The following is a 16,641-nucleotide window of genomic DNA, read 5'->3' as shown; positions in this document are numbered from 1 at the left end:
GAAAATGTAGACAGGGACTCAACATTCGGTATTTAAAAAAAAAAAAAAATTCCTGCTTGAAAGACCGTGAATGAATATGCATGGGATTTGTTTTGATCATTTCTGAAAGAAAAATAAGAAAGTTTCTCTTTCCATAGATCAGTTTAGACTCTATGAATGCTGTCACTTTTATGGAAGTGGTGATTTAAAAAAAAAAAACAAAAAAACCCTGAAATATTTTCAGTTTCCGTGATGGCGCAGATGTAGCTGGGCCTCTCAACTCACCGACATTCCAAAGGCATAGCAGTAATATTTGTGGGATTGTGGGTCTCACCACCACTCTCCTACACTCCACGCTGCGGGAGACGTTGTAAACTCGCTTATTGATTCTACAGACGGTTCACGTTGGGAATTGCTCCCCTTTCCTCCAAGAGCCGAGAAGCCCCTTTGGGGAGGGGTCAGAGATGACGGGGCTTTTGTTTCTCTCCTGGGAAAAAAATGCACGTCGAGTTGGGCATGGAAACGCTCATTTCACTTCTGCTCCCCAAGTTGCCGCCAACACCAAGGGCGTTTTCTTCTTCTGCCAGTGCTGCTGCCCACACTGATGTCGGAGCTGTTGGTTCCTGTGGACTCCTTCCTGGGGGGTGTCCCAGCGTGTCCCCAGGAGATGGTGCCACGGCGGGGCTCCTGGGCCAGTGAGGGAGGACACGAGGGTGATGGGCGGTGATGGTCAGGTCCCCCCCAGCCCCCGCTCCCTCCTTCCACCTTCCCCTCTCACTGTTTCCTGCTCACCTCTCTGAACGTTGTCCCTGACACTTGTGCTCAGCCCCTGCTGCGCTTGTCACCGTTCCTGAGCAAGCTGGGGGCTTTCTTCATTGAGTCTGCTGTCTGCTGGTTGATTCAGTCACTTATGGATTCGGAGAGTGGTTCTGGAGAGCCTGTGTCTTCAGACACACTGTTTTCTATTCCTTGAAATGTCCTGCTTTCCTTTCTTCATCCAGCAGAATCCTACACAGTCTCAAGACCCAGTTCTTCAGCTGACTTCTTTTGGGGGGGGGATTTTTAATTTTCATAGAAAGCATTTGAGTGTCCAGTGGAAGCTTCTTTTAATTCGTAGACTGCAGAAGGGCGAGTACATGGACCTCACATGTGGTGCCCAGACCTGCACTTTTTTTTTTTTTTGGCTGTACCCATGGCACATGGGAATTCCTGGGCCAGGGACTGAAGTGACCTGAGCCACGGCAGTGACAGTGCCGGACACCCATAACCCGCTGAATCACAAGAGAACTCCAGAATTGCACATTAATGATGATGAGTCTTTTTCCTTCTGGCTCTTCTTATCCAGCTGAATTATTTGCTTTGAGCAATGATTTTTCAAATGTTTCATGACCCTCTAGACTTGGGTTGTCCTTGGGTCTTGTTGGAATGGATGTGCCATTCTGATGAAACTACTACTTGCGGTTTTATAAATCACTGTTTTCAGGAGTCCCCTTGTGGTGTAGTGGATTAAGGACCTGGTGTTGCCACTGCAGAGGCTCAGGTTGCTGCTGTGACGTGGGTTTGATCCATAGTCTGGGAACTTCCACATGCCGGGCATGGCCAAACAATTTTTTTTTAAAAGCAGTTTTTTCAAACTCTTTTTTTTATTGATCATTACTCAAGGAGATATAATTTTACTTCACAACCCAGAATATAGGCAAACATTCAAGCACACAAAAAATTTAGTGTCCTTTTTCAGATAAAATCTTCTCTGTTCCTTTTACTATATTCTCTGTTCCTTTTCTTTCCTTTTCTCTTTTCTTCTTTTCTTCATTATATTCTAGTCATCTAAAAATTTTTTTTTTTTTTGTCTTTTGTCTTTTTTTTGTCGTTGTTGTTGCTATTTCTTGGGCCGCTCCCGCGGCATATGGAGGTTCCCAGGCTAAGGGTCGAATCGGAGCTGTAGCCACCGGCCTACGCCAGAGCCACAGCAACTCGGGATCCGAGCCGCGTCTGCAACCTACACCACAGCTCACGGCAAAGCCGGATCCTTAACCCACTGAGCAAGCGCAGGGACCGAACCCGCAACCTCATGGTTCCTAGTCGGATTCGTTAACCACTGTGCCATGATGGGAACTCCTAAAAATATTGATACTAGGAGTTCCCTGGTGGCTCAGCGGGTTAAGGATCTGGTGTTATCACTGCTATGGTTCGGGTTTGGTCCCTGGCCCTGGAATTTCTGCATACCACAGGCGCAGCCAAAAAAATTATTGGTCTCAAATCATTAAATGATGCATCAGTGGGTCATGAACCTTAGGACAAACACTTATGTAAGCAATGCTGCAGATGTTAACATTTTGTATAAAAGCAGGTGTGAATGCTGAGGGATCCTGCTTATGATAAATTGGCTTAGAAAGGTGATGAACTGTGCAAAAGCTGGGCTTTTGTCTCTATGGAATTTATTGCTTTTCCCCTGTTGAATACCAGCCATGCTTGTCCACTGAGATCCTGTTCTGGGCATTCCTTGCTGCAGATGGGTTTGTCCATTCATCTGTTAATGCGCCTTTGGAAGGAGTCCTGCTGAATTGAAATAGAACCAGGGCGGCTCCACGATGGCTGCTTGGCTTTTGAGGCCTGAAGCAGCAGCCTGCTTTCTGCCCATTTATAAGGATTCCTCCCACTGAGCACTATTCCTATGGAGACCAGATGTTCCTTTTGCCCGCCCGTCAGCCAAACTGGGTCCAGGTTTATGATTCGAAATGAGCTCTGTCCCGTCTGTGTTTTCCTGCATCCAAGGGCAGTTCATTGACACAAGACGAGGGAAGCAGGTTCGGGCAGTATTTGCAGAATTTGTTAGGCAGTTTGGCTCCTTTGACAGAGTGCCGATGCTCTTGCTTTAGACTTTTAGGAGTATTTTTTCTTGTATTTTAGTGGGTTTAATGAGATAGGCAAAAAAATTTCAAGGCAGAGTTTCTCAGCCTCTGCACTAATGACATATGGAACCAGATAATCATTGCCTGTGGGGGCCATCCTGTGCATTATAAGAGGTTTTAACAGCATCTCTGAACTCTTCCCATTAGATGTCAGTACCATGACCTCAGTCGTGACCGCCAAAAATATTTCTAGGTATTGTGGGGTCCAGAATCATCATGGTTGAGTGCACCTGGCTTAAGGTAATGTCAGCTGTCCAGTGTGAGCTGATCTTACCTTTTCTATCAGACAGGTGCTTTCACAAGCCAAGCCACGGAGCCTGGCTTCCTTCTTACATTTCCTAACATGTAATAATACCAGCACACAGCTTGTGCCACTGTTTTTGTTAACATTTGACACATCTGACAAATTAGATAGTTTTAGGTGCTGTAATTATAGGGGAATTGATCAAAATTGGACAATTGCTGACAGTGGGACTTGGGCAATTCCAAACGTATATACATAAACGTGTAATTGCTAATGTACTAATAGTTACTAAAATATCTGAAGCAGCCAACCATTATGCTAAGATATCCTGCAACACCAAATTAAATTTGTAACTAAAAATTATTAATGGTACTGGATATTTGTGTTGCATTTCACAGTTTTGTTTTTTTAAGGTGGTTTCGCATAGATTTCCACATTCAGTCTGTGAAGGAGATAGGACAGATACTTTTATCCTCAAGATGCAAATCAGGAAAATGAGATTCAGAAAGCATAGAGTAATTTGCCCTAAAACTCGCATGCTGTGCGAGAGGCGGAAGCAGGCCTTAAACCCAAGTTCTGTGACACAAACCAGACAAGGAGTCTGAGATTTCTCTCCTTAATGATTGAAGCTTCCCCCACCTCCCAGCTTCCCACCCTTAAAGCAAGTAGATATTGTTACGGGTAGGGGTGAGTCCTTTTCTTATCTTTTTTTCCCCTCCTCGCTCTTAGCACTATCTGAAATGTTTGCCTTGTCCAATGATGAGGCTTCTATTTCAGCGTAAAAATCTGTCTGAGATGATGTGAGGGTCTTGTCAATATCTCCTGGTTGGTAGGACTGGAGCCACCCTTAACTGCCTTGCTCAGCCATAAATCTGGCTGTGGGGCAGTGGCCCCACGCCTCGCCATCAGCAGTCAGCCCCAGCCCTCCTCACGGCTGGGTCTGGCCCACTGGGGTTGCCTCTGACCTTCGCTGTAGGCGCTCCATCTGGGCAGCCAGCTCAGGCGGACACACAGCAGAGGTGAGCTGGAGGATTTTTCGTTTCCTTTGTGATAAATTCCGTACTATGTAGAAGTGAAGACATCAGCCATCTGACACGTCAGTTCAAGCCCAAGCTCGAGGCAAAGGAAGAGAAAGGTAAATCTTGATGAATTTCCTCCTAGAAGATGTTTCGCTGGGGGATGCACAGTGGCTGCTGGGGTTGAGAGGACGTATTTGTGAAGTACCTCCACGTGGCTGGATGTTTCTGGGGTGATGATTGTAATTTAAAGAGAAAGAGAACTTCCTTTCTTGTTTGTGATCTTAGCTCAGAAAGCTACTAATAAGCACGTTCATGAGTTTGGGGATTGGGAGGGAACGTAGAAAAGGAAAGGCAAGGATTGCTTTTAGGTTTAGGAGATTGTGATCGATTTTTAAAAATTCTCATAATTATCCAGTGAATACAAAAAATTGTAAAAAAAAGTATATACACATCACTGACTATTTTCTTTGTGACCTGCACCCAGTCTTAGGACCATTTCACTTATTCCCGAGTAACCTCACTAACGTTTTCCCTTGGTCAGCTTCGGGCCTCGTTGTACGTTAGTGTATCTGACACATGCTTCTGCAGGTGGATATACCCAATGTGCATATTTTTTCCCATCTTAACATGGGCGGGGTTAAACTATTTCTTTTCTAAAAAGTTCACAGGAAGTGTGTCATTTCAATATTTTCAGCCTGCTTTCTAGCAACCACAATTTTTTAGAAATTGAATACCAGGAATTCCCTTCGTTAAAGCAGTTCAGGGGGTCAGGGTTGCGGAAAATCTGACCTATTTATTCTCTTGCTTTCAGACAAAAGTCACAGCTGAAGCATGGCAGATAAATATCTATTCAATTTGCCAAACTCCTCAGGGACCGTTTAAGGTTTCCCTCGGAGAGTCTCCTTCCTTGTCAATGAATTTCTCATAAATATTAGATAAATTCTTCTTGCTGCAGTTTAAGGCTGCTTTTCTTCTGCGGGAGTTAGTGGCGACGCTGAACAGCTGGTCAGCATCCCCCCGCCCCCGCCGCAGCAGTGCACATTGGCCCCGCCTTTCGGCTTTTCTCTGGACGGTCCTGTGTTCATTCCTGAGGCATTTCCTTGGGGATTCATACATCAGTCTTTCGGGCAGACCCTGGTGGGACTAGTTTGTGCCCAAACCACCCTTCTGTCATGTCACGTTGCTTTCCTTCACTTCAACCGGTGTTTATTAAATGCTGCTGCAAGCTCCAAAGTTGCGGGTCTTACTGGACAGCGCTTCAAAAAAGACAGAGTCCAGGGCTGTGTGTATGAAATAGAATGTGAAATTTGCAGTTAACTTGTTTAACTTCAAAAGGAGTAAGACGAGTTGAGGTTACGATCTGCTGATGGAGGGGGGTTGCATAGGCTTCCAAGCCCAAGCCATTCTGCACCTTCAAACCCCTGTCTTCGTGTGTCCTGGGGCGGCTGACACAGGGAGCCCCTCTCTTGGTAGCAGCTTTGTGCACTGGGCTGAGGGGCCTGAATTGGTGCTGTGTGTGCTGTCTTTGGGCACATGGCCCTTGAATCCGAAAGGCCTGGGGAGTTCCCTGGTGGCCTACAGGTTAAGGATCTGGTGTTGTCACTGCTCTGGCATGGGTCTGATTCCTGGCCTGAGAGCTTCCATGGGTACAGCCAAAAGAAAAGCGAACCCCACAAACACCTCTGAAGTTCTCTAGTGGCTCAGCGGGTTAAGAGTCCAGCTTTGTCACCACTGTGGCTTGGGTCGCTGCTGTGGCATGGGTTCGATCCCTGGCCCCAGAACTTCCACATGCCACAATATGGCCAAAAATAAATTTTAAAAAAAGGGGAGGGTCCTGACAAAGGCTACCCAGGGGCCTTTCACCTGCTGGGTCATCATTAGACCTTGTTTGTTTGTTTGTTTTTCGGCCACACCGGAAGCATGCAGAAGTTCCAGGATCAGGAATTGAACCCACACCACAACAGCAGACTGAGCTGCTGCAGTGACCACACCAGATCCTCAACCCGCTACACCACGAGGGAACTCCTCGGACCTTGTTCTCGACAAAAGTAAAGAAGCACAAAGGCTGGCTCCCCTCTGCCCATCCTGTGAGGTCTCTGAAGATAACTGCTGGGGGCTTCTCTGGCCACTTGTAGTTCCTACAGTTAAAAAGCAGGACTGACCACTCGGGTTTGGAGCATTCAAAGGGCGGGGTTCTTGTGTTCTAGCTCCTGTGTTAGAGGTGCCACGGGGGCTACTTTTTAGTGGCAGTTCAACTAGTGGCTGTTGTGCCTTTTAGATGTTTGGGTGAGCTGCCCACAGAAAGGTGGTCAGTAACGGGGTCGGTACCGTTTCAGACCTCATTACTTAAACCCTGGCCTCAGTCGTCATAGACTCCCATGCGCTGTTAGATCTCCTGATGCCCAAGTGTGAAATCTTCTTGACATCTTTTTTTTTTTTTTTCACTTTAAAATGTATGTGTGTGGATCACCCCAGAGAGATTGTATCTTTGGTTTTATTAGTGACACTGGGCCAGTGCTTCATTAACCTTAAAAGTCACCCTCAACCCCTCCCAAAGAAGCTACGCAGATGGCTAAAAAGCCATGAAAAGATGCTCAACGTCACTAACCGTCAGGAAATGCAAGTCAAAACCACTGTAAGATGTCATCTCATACCGTAGGATGGCCACCATATTAAAGAAAGAAACAGGAGTTCCCGTTGGGGCGCAGTGGTTAACGAATCCGACTAGGAACCATGAGGTTGCGGGTTCAATCCCTGGCCTTGCTCAGTGGGTTAAGGATCTGGCAGTGCCCTGAGCTGTGGTATAGGTCTTAGACGTAGCTCGGATCTGGAATTACCGTGGGTCTGGCGCAGGCCGGCAGCAACAGCTCCGATTCGACTCCAACCTCCTGGGAACCTCCATATGCCATGGGTGCAGCTCTTAAAAAAAAAAAAAAAAAAAGACAAAAGACAATAAATAAATAAATAAGTGATTTAAAAAATAAATAAAAAATAAAAAAGAAACGAATAGAATGTCCCGAGTGTTGGTGAAGATAGGGAGAAGTTGAAACCCTGTGTGCTGCTGACGGGAATATGTAAAATGATGCAGCTGCTCTGGGAGCCAGTATGGTAGCTCCTCAAAAAATTAAAAATAGAATAACCATATGATCCAGCAGTTGCACTCCTGGGCATACACCCCCAAAGACTTGAAAGCAGGGTCTCAGAGATCTGCGTATACCTGTGTTCGTAGCAGCGTTGTTCACGACAGTTAAGAGGTGGAAAGCAGTCTCTGCCTATTGACAGATGAATGCATAAATAAGGTGTATATACGTACAATGGAAGATTATTCAGCCTTAAAAAGGAAGAAATTCTGACACGTGCTGCTACACAAAAGAGCCTTGAAGACATGATGCTGAGTGATAGAAGCCAGTCACAAATGACAAAGATGTATGATTCCACTTACAGGATGTACCTCTAGCGGGGTCAGAATCTCGCAGACAGAAAAGAGAATGACTGCCACCAGGGGCGGGGAAGAGGGGAAGGTGGGGAGTGGTTTCATGGCCGTAGAGATTTCGTTTTGCAAGATGAAAAGAGTTCTAGAGACAGACTGACAATGCAAACGTCCTTCAAATTACTGTCTGTACACTTGAAAATGGTTCAGGTGATAGATTTTATGCGTATTGTACCACAAGTACAAATACTTTTTTTTTTTTTTTTTTTTTTTTTTTTTTTTTCGGTTGTGCCCCTGGCATGTGAAAGTTCCCAGATCAGGGATGGAACCCAAGCCACAGTAGGGACAACACTGGATCCTTTAACTGCAAAACCACCAGGAAACTCCACAAATACTTTTTTTTTTTAAAAGAGGGAAAAGGTCACTATTGAACTCTTGCTGCTCTGCTCTCTCTGTCTTCTGAGAAAAGAAAGGCTTTGTGTCCAGGCTGAGAGCACAGCCAGATGGCAGCCCCCACCCCCAATCCCCAGCAGGTCCTCTTCCCCCCACTTTTCATGTAGCGGCGGCGAGACCCATAGATGTGCTGGAGAAAACCGTTTTCATCTCATCTATGGGGTCAGCCTCTCTGACATAAGTTGCTTTAGCCAAGGACTGTTTCCCTGGGGCTCTACACGTTGGGTTTTGTTTTTGCTGCTTCGTCAAATGGGGAACAGTGACCTGTTGTTGCCGCCGTTAGGACCGTGCTCCTGTGACCTTGCCAGCGCGGCGGGTCTGGGAGTTGTTTTGCTGGCGGTGGTGACAGATGAGCCGTGACTCATGGCAGCACTTTCACCTGCTCTCCCCGGAACAAAGGCATGCATTGGGCTGCAGACTGCATGGAGTTAAAGGTCTGCTCAGGGTTGGGTGGGCGGTCCGGGCTTCCCCTTACCTGCTCCAGACACCCCCAGGGCATCACGCAGCTCAAGGACATTTGGTTTATTATTTGGACAGGGATTCCGGACACCTGTTGTTTCTTCAGGTAATTTCCCTTCAACCTTCCTTTGTACTTTTCAGGGGGCTGAATGGAACATGCTTGATGGAGTTCTCTCATATTTCTGTTTTTCAGGATCATTTCATGGACTCCCTGCCCGTGCTCGTTAACCATGCTGCCTTGCTTCCAGGACCCTGGCAAGTCAACTGACCATTAATCTCCCTCCGCGCACAACCTAGACCGCAGGTAAATCCAGCTCGTGGAGTTTTGGTTCATGTCAAGTTGCATGACTGTGACTTAGGGGAGTAATAAAGGTTTAATGCTGTGTTCCCATTATCTGGGTTTTAAACTGTGTTTGAGAAATGCCACCAAAGAAATGTCAGCCCTCTTGACTTTTGTGGCTGTACGTTCTTAGGTATAAAAATTATAATGAAAAACCTACTAAACATTACTTGGAAACATAGCTGGAAGCATCGCCTTCAACTTGCCTCCAGCCGTGCGATACTGGTTAGAAAGAAAAACCGGCTCAGAAGTTCCTGTTGTGGTATAGCGGAAAGGAATCCGACTAGGAACCATGAGGTTGTGGGTTTGATCCCTGGCCTTGCTCAGTGGGTTAAGGATCCGTCATTGGCATGAGCTGTGGTGTAGATCACAGACGAGGCTCAGATCTGGTGTTGCTGTGGCTATGGTGCAGGCCAGCAGCTACAGCTCCGATTGGACCCCTAGCCTGGGAACCTCCATATGCCATGGGTGCAGCCCTAAAAAAAGGACAAAAGACAAAAAAAGAAGAAAAAAGAAAGGGAAAAAAAAACCTGACTCAGTGGTAAAGAATCTGACTAGTATCTGTGAGGACACAGGTTCCATTCCTGGCCTCGCCCAGTGGTTTAAGGATCTGGCATTGCTGTGAGCTGTGGTGTAGCTCGTAGATGCAGCTCAGATCCTACGTAGCTGTGGCTGTGGTGTAGGTTGGCAGCTGTAGCTCCTATTGGACCCCTAGCCTGGGAACTTCCACATGCCGTGGGTGTGGCCCTTATCAAAAATAAAAACAACTGAGGGGGGGAGTTTGGGGTCAAGTTTCACCTTGGATTTGGCTTAATTAATAGACTCCTTAAGCAAATTTGGGTTTTAAAGGGAATAAAAAAAAACTAACGTTTTTTGGAGGGTGGGGGGTATCCGCATTCTAACAAATCAGCTTCAAGCTTTGTCTCTCATTATGTTCCCAAGCGAGGACCCTTAAAGCCTTTAGAAAAACTCTAGATGTTAGTTTCCTTACAATGCTTTTCTGTCCCAGAGGAGAGGTTTTTATCTCCCCACTTTTCATCTCAGCCTAGGTTTGTTTTGTTTTGTTTTTCCTGCTGTGCAGGCAGTTCCTGCGCCAGGGGTTAAACCTGCATCATAGCAGCGACTTGAGCCACAGCTGCGCACTGGATCCTTAACCCACTGAGCCTCCAGGGAACTTCTCAGCATTATTTTTGAGAATTTCTAGGCCTTATCTTTTGAGGTATTCTTACTCGGTATTCTTTGAAAAGTCTAACACAGCATGGTACCTGTCATGTTACTATACATGTGGTTATTTTTCAGCAATAATCACTTATATTGAGCTGCGATATTAGCTCTTCCAATAATGTATACACAAAGAAAAGATATCTCTCGAGTCATTGAAAAATCAGTGTACTGGGATGACAGAGTCAGGAGACTTTCCCTTCATTTTTCTCTTCAAGAATCATTGGTTCAAAGCTTCAGTCTTAAGCTGAGTCCTGTGCCTCTTCGATTTCTGATTAACATCAGCCAAGAAATTATGTGCTTAAAATCACTAGCACAGGAACATGCACTACTGTCTGTCTGTCTGATGACCTGCATTGCAGGAAGAGAACCAGAGAACCAATTCAGTGAGTCACAAGGGTTTTTGGTTTGTCTGTTTTAAATTCTATGGCTGCACCCAGGACATATGGAACTTCCTGGGCTAGAAGCTGCATCTGAGCCATAACTGCCACCTATGGTGGCAGCTGTGGCAATGGCGGATCCTTTAACCCATTGTGCTGGCCAGGGATCACACTGCACTTCCGCAGCAACCTGAGCTGCTGCAGTCGGGTTCTTAACCCCCTGCCCCCCAAGTGAACTCCTCAGTGAATTCCTCTTGTCCCTATTTCTGGCAGTTGTGTCGGAATCAGAAAGAAGTTTCGGGGGTTCCACTGTTCTTTTTCTTTCTTTCTTTTTTTTTTCTTTTTCTTTTTGCCGTGTCTTGGGCTGCTCCTACGGCATATGGAGGTTCCCAGGCTAGGGGTCGAATCGGAGGTGTAGCCACCGGCCTATGCCAGAGCCACAGCAACGCGGGATCCTAGCTGTGTCTGCGACCTACACCACAGCTCATGGCAACGAATCGAACCCGCAACCTCATGGTTCCTAGTCGGATTTGTTAACCACTGTGCCACGATGGGAACTCCCCACTGTTCCTTTTTCATGTGAAGAACATATTTTATAGCAAGTTTTGTCATAATGGAAGGTAATTGAGATCACGACTCTTATTGATGCTACTCTTCTTAATTTAGGTTAAAATGGGGAACTCTGAGAGTCAGTACACCCTTCAAGGATCTAAAAATCATAGCAATACTATTACTGGTGCTAAGCAAAAGCCCTGCTCCCTGAAAATCCGTGGCCTTCATGCAAAGGATGACAAGTCACTGCATGGATGGGGTCATGGAAGCAGCGGAGCTGGGTACAAATCCAGGTCCCTGGCCCGAAGCTGCCTTTCTCACTTTAAGACCAATCAGCCTTATGCATCCCGACCGGGGGGCTCCACGTGCAAAGTCTCCAAAGGCAGTGCCTACTCCAAGCACAGGACAAGTGCCTCAGGATCTGATTTCCAGGGCAAGGATGCTGCTTTCTCCCCCGACAACGGCTTCCACTATGTCGGGCACCCACCAGCAGAGAACCACGCGGCCTCCAGGGACTGCAACGGGCATCTTCTCAACTGCTACGGCAGGCAGGAGAGCGTGGCGTCCACCCCGCCCGGCGAGGACCGCAAGAGCCCCAGGGTGCTTATCAAGACGCTGGGCAAGCTGGATGGGTGCCTGCGGGTCGAGTTCCACAGCGGTGGCCCGCAGGCTGCGGCGGCCCCGGGGGCCTCGGGCGGCCCCGTGCAGCTGTTGCGCTACTCGGCCGGCTCGCCGCCCAGCCCGCGCGCCTCCCCGGCCGCCGCGCGCCCGCGCTCCAGCAAGGGCAGCTCGCTGAGCTCCGAATCCTCCTGGTACGACTCGCCCTGGGGCCCGGCCGGCGAGGTCAGCGAGGCCGAGGGCTCCTTCGCGGCGCCCGGGACGCCCGATGGCGAGCCGGAGCCGGAGCCCGAGCCCGAGCCCGAGCGTGGCCTCCACGCCGGCTTCCCGCCCAGGGATGCTCCAAAGCCTTTCAGCCAAAGCGCCTCCCTCTCGTCCCTGCGCGAACCCTACCGGGACCCCATCCTGGGGAGCCTGGCCCCCGCGGCCCTGCGCCTCTCCGATGACTACATGGGCCCGCGCGCCAGCCTCAGCGCCCGCGTCTCCTTCGCCTCCGACATGGACGTGCCGGCCCGCGTGGAGCGCGGGGAGCCCGGGCAGTTCGCGTCCTTCACGCTGCCCTGCCGCAAGTCCCGGGCCCTGAGCGAGGAGCCCTCCAAGAAGGACACCCTGAAAGCCAGGATGCGCCGCATCAGCGACTGGACGGGAAGCCTCTCCAGAAAGAAAAGGAGACTCCAGGTGAGTAAAGCCGGGAGCGCGGGGAGGCCTTGGTTTTCCTGTCTGTGAAATGGGAAAGTTAGCAGAAGCTACTGCACAGCGAGCGTGGTCTAGAGGCTTAAATGAGCTCCTGGGAGTGAAGAGCTTAGCCTAAGGCCTGACCCATCCTGATGGCAGGGGTGTGTGCATTTTCACTCCTAACCCTCCACTTCAGTCTCTCCAACTCTGTACGGTCGCCTACTGGCGCTGATAGAAATTCCACGGGCCTCACTCATCCTAAGACCTGGTCAAATGGCGCTTAGAAAGGGACAGTGTTGGAGAGACTTCCCCAGTGAATTAGTTATCTGGGGATTTTCTAGAGCTCATTCTTAAAGCCCAAACAAAAAGGAAGAGAGATTGTTGTTGTTTTTGGATGAGTGGTCTTCCTGAGCTTGATATGACTTTGGGGAAATTTAAATTCCTATTGTTCAGTTGGTATATCAGGAAAAAAAAATGTTGGTGATTTATCTGTAGGTATAATCTTACCACCTGCTCATGGGGATGGCTAATGGTTTTGAAAACGTCTTGAATTAAGTTCATGTAATAGTGAAAACATGTTGATAACATAAGAATCACGATGATGGCAATAATACTTGTAAGGGGCCAAGTATAACGTTTGAGGGGGAAACAAAATGACCCTGACGCCAGGAAGGAAGTCATTCACCTTCTTAGGTAACTAGCAGCAATTCCTAAGTTTTTGGTTGCTTGCTCTTTTGTTTGTTTTTATTTTTAATTATTTATTAAAAAAAAGAGAAAGTGTTTTTTTTTAATTCATATACATGATATCATTGAAGGAAGTTTGAATGGCCCATTTGTTTCTAGAATTGCACTTTATCATCCTAGATAGATATATAATTACAAAACTTTAATAGTGCTTTAGGGGTAGAAAATAGTATAACTTTCCAGCTCCCATTTCTCAAACAACTGGCGGCAGTCAAGCATAGTGGGAGAAATAAAATAGTTCTACTTTCTGGGGAATCGTGGTCCCACGCAGGCAGCTTTCCCATCTTTTTTGATGCAGGTGTTGTGTTGCGGGTTTATGTTTGGCTCTCATCTGCTGCAGCCCCTCGTTGAGCCTGGCCCTGAGCCTGTTCTCCACGCCCCTTATTTGCACCAGGCGTGTTTCTCATCTGCGCGGGTGGCCTGGCTTACACCCGGCTCTGCTGTGTCTCATTCAGTTTCCACGCAGATCCAAAGCAGACCCATTGCCACTGTGAACTGACCACGTTCTATCCCATGCAGCCCCCACTGTCCAGCCAGCCCTGGGGAATGACCCTTCTTCAAGTCTGTATCATCCAGACGTGTAAGCTTGTGGAGTTAGGAGCAGACTGTGTTTGGGGTTGGCAGATACCCTCTATGACATTGAGAATGGATAAGCAGTGAGGTCCTGCTGTACCCCACAGGGAACTATATCCAATCTCTTGGGTTAGACCATGATGGAAGAGAGTATAAAAGAATGTATATGTATGTGTGACTGGATCCCTTTGCTGTGCAGCAGAAATTGGCACAACATTGTAAATCAACTACAGTTTTAAAAAAGTTGGAGTTCCCACTATCCGTAAGGATGTGGGTTCAATCCCTGGCCTCACTCAGTGGCTTAAATGATCTGGTGGTATTGCCAAGAGCTGTGGTGTCCATCAAAGACATGACTCAGATCTGGCACTGCTGTGACTGTGGGGTAGGCTGGCAGCTACAGCTGTGATTCAACCCTTAGCCTGGGAACTTCCGTATGCTGTGATACAGCCCTAAAAAGATAAAAATATATTAATTAAAAAATTTTTAAAGTTAAAAAAAGAGCAGACTGGTTATAATCAAACAGTCTGAATTTGAAAGCTAGAGAGGACTCCATCTCTTTTTAAAAATCAAGAAACTAAGACTCAAGGAGTTTGAAGACACATAGCTCATTGGTGGAGAAGCGGGGGCCAAAGTCATTTTTGCCAAAGCTCAAACGAATGCCTTTTCCAGCTAGCCCACCTGGTCAAGGTACTGTTGAGAGCTACCAGTAATTACGTTGGGGCTATGGAATATTCAGATAATAAACTATCTTGGATTTTTAGAAAGCGGCCTATGGAAGCATCTTTTTAGTTTTGTTCATGTCCCCACAATTGATAAATCTATACAGCTGAATAAAATGTGTGCTTTTGCTGTGCACTCCTGCAGAGTTTCTTACAGAGGAGAGTCAGGACACTGAGACCCTGGCACTTTTTGTTTTTGTTTTGTCTTTTTAGGCCGCACCCTCAGCATATGGACATTTCCAGGCTAGGGATCAAATCCAAGGTGTAGCCGACGGCCTACCCCACAGCCACAGCAACCGGGCATCCGAGCCACATCTGTGACCTACACCACAGCTCATGGCAACGCCGGATCCTTAACCCACTAGTGGGGGCAGGGATCGAACCCGTGTCCTTGTGGGTAATAGGTTCATTACCGCTGAGCCGCAGAGGGAACTCCTGACTCTCTTAATTGTAGGCTCTCACTGCCCTTTGACGGCCGCGTGGTCACAGGGACTTTGAGCAGAGGACTAGTGGCCCTTACTGTGAAGTGAAGGACAATGGCATGCGAATTTGGTACTTTCTCCTAGAAAGTGAGAAAAGGGGATGAGATGTTTTCTTTGGCTCCCAAGCAATTTAGTGACATCGCTAGGGTTCCTCTCCCGTCTTGGCTACAGTGCGTTTTCCATCATTCACGGCCGCTTGATGGGGGTGGAGATGGAAATCAGACCTCTTTACCTACCTGTCTAACGTAGCACCTTCGTTTCGGGCCCATAACACAGGGGTCAGGAAATCCAGCTGAGACTACTGAGGGTCTCCCTCCCTCCCTTTCCATTAGCCTGAAAATGAGTCAGTGGCTATTGGGATTCTAGATAGAAAGCTTTACAAATTTTTTAGAGACTGAGAAGATTCCTATCTGTATAAGAACCAGATATAAATGCAAAAATGCCATCTTTCTCCATTTCTCAAGGAGGAAAATCTGGCTTGCTTTGCTGGGGTCGATCATTTGAAAGTTTGTGATTCAACTTAAGTCTCCTTCTTATGAGCGACAATGTGAAGAGTGCTAATGGGTTACATTTAAGTTTGACACCTGATGCCTTTCTCTGGCAGGGTTCTGTGTTCTGAAACACCCCGGTACAGCTCTTGCTGGGTGCTGGAAACAATCCCAGCATTCGGAGGCTGTGAGCGAGTCCTATTCATCGCTGAAATAATGTCAATACTAGCTAAATGAGAAGTATTCCTTCACCCCCTAGGAGCTTTTGAAGAACAGCAGAGTGACAATTAAATTTTAAAAACTTCAAACTATTTTGAAAGTTTCCTAAGTGACTCACTGTAGCTGGCTTATTCGTTCTGTTCTTGCATAAGCATCAGTGTATAAATAAATCTGACTATGGGCCATAGTGGTAAACATAGCGGAAAATAATATTTTCATTAGTAATAGCATGTTTGGGGCTCAGTTGTGTATGGCCCCTGGGTACCTGGAAGCACTCTTCTGTTCATTTTGCTACAAAAGATAGCAAGTAATTGCTACTTGACTTCCGGATGCAGTTTCTGAAAAGAAAACTACTCCCCACACAGGGGAATATTCAAAATAAGGTCTTTCGCAATGGTCTTTGACCTAGTTTTCCCTCCTTTTTATTTTAATGGATAGGGGACTGAAATTGAAGACCCACTCACCACGGAATAGATGAGTGTGTGTTAGCATCTCCCTGCAGAGTTACCTTAACCTAAGCTGTAAATGTGCAATGTCAGTGTCTGTTAAGTCACAACTGAAGCTCACTTTCTGATGAAAAATTTGCCTGCTGCTATGGACCAGTGAATGGCCTCAATGCAAGTTATTCTTGAATGACTCTGATCTAGACATTAGAGGAACCTTACGTGTTCTCAGCTCTATGCATGGCCATGTTCTCAGCTCAATGCATGGTCAGTTCAGTGTTGAGTGTGTGTTGTCCTAAATGGGCAGTGGTTGTTTGATCAATCTTAATTTTACGTAGAACTGTATGTGTCTGATTTTATGTTGGAATAAATATTGAATACATGCTTTGGTATTCTTGGTGCTTAGAATAAAATAAGTGTTTAAATAAAAGAAGGTGAATGGATAAATAGTATATTCCTTTCATGGAAGAATTCCCAAATTAAGTATAAAATATGAGTTATGAAACAAAAGCCGCAGTTACTAGCGACTATCCTTTGTGGATAAGGAATCCCAGATGCGTGGTTTTTATTATCTAAAGAGGGAAAATGAGATGCTAGCGATCTCAGCGTCTAGACCTGGGTTGAGAAGGTGTGGTGGTTGAGAAGCTTAGACTCTTCACTGTGTGGAGAGGAAGAAGAGTTTGTATATAAT

General features: G+C 46.9%; 1 protein-coding gene across 14 annotated transcripts in view; it reads left to right on the top strand.

The window, feature by feature from the left end:
- TIAM2 (TIAM Rac1 associated GEF 2) overlaps nt 1-16,641 on the top strand; it is a 239,401-nt gene that overhangs the window by 110,813 nt on the left and 111,947 nt on the right. For 10 of the 14 annotated variants that reach the window (XM_085023251.1, XM_085023187.1, XM_085023201.1 and 7 more), the window contains 2 exons: nt 8,690-8,800; nt 11,104-12,285. In XM_085023251.1, the coding sequence (XP_084879377.1) occupies nt 11,110-12,285 (1,176 nt within the window). In that variant the 5' untranslated portion in view covers nt 8,690-8,800; nt 11,104-11,109. Of the gene's footprint in view, nt 1-6,073; nt 6,247-7,836; nt 8,472-8,574; nt 8,603-8,689; nt 8,801-11,103; nt 12,286-16,641 lie in introns of those variants that run through there. The other 4 variants (XM_085023223.1, XM_085023163.1, XM_085023232.1 and 1 more) reach the window with 3 other exon arrangements.

The sequence above is a fragment of the Sus scrofa genome, chromosome 1, assembly GCF_054392235.1.
Source record: "Sus scrofa isolate SSC_HxYL_T2T_F1_AM1 chromosome 1, Sscrofa_HxYL_maternal_Yorkshire_Landrace_v2.0, whole genome shotgun sequence".
Taxonomy (NCBI): Eukaryota; Metazoa; Chordata; class Mammalia; order Artiodactyla; family Suidae; genus Sus; species Sus scrofa.
This window is presented reverse-complemented; position numbering and strand designations above follow the sequence as displayed.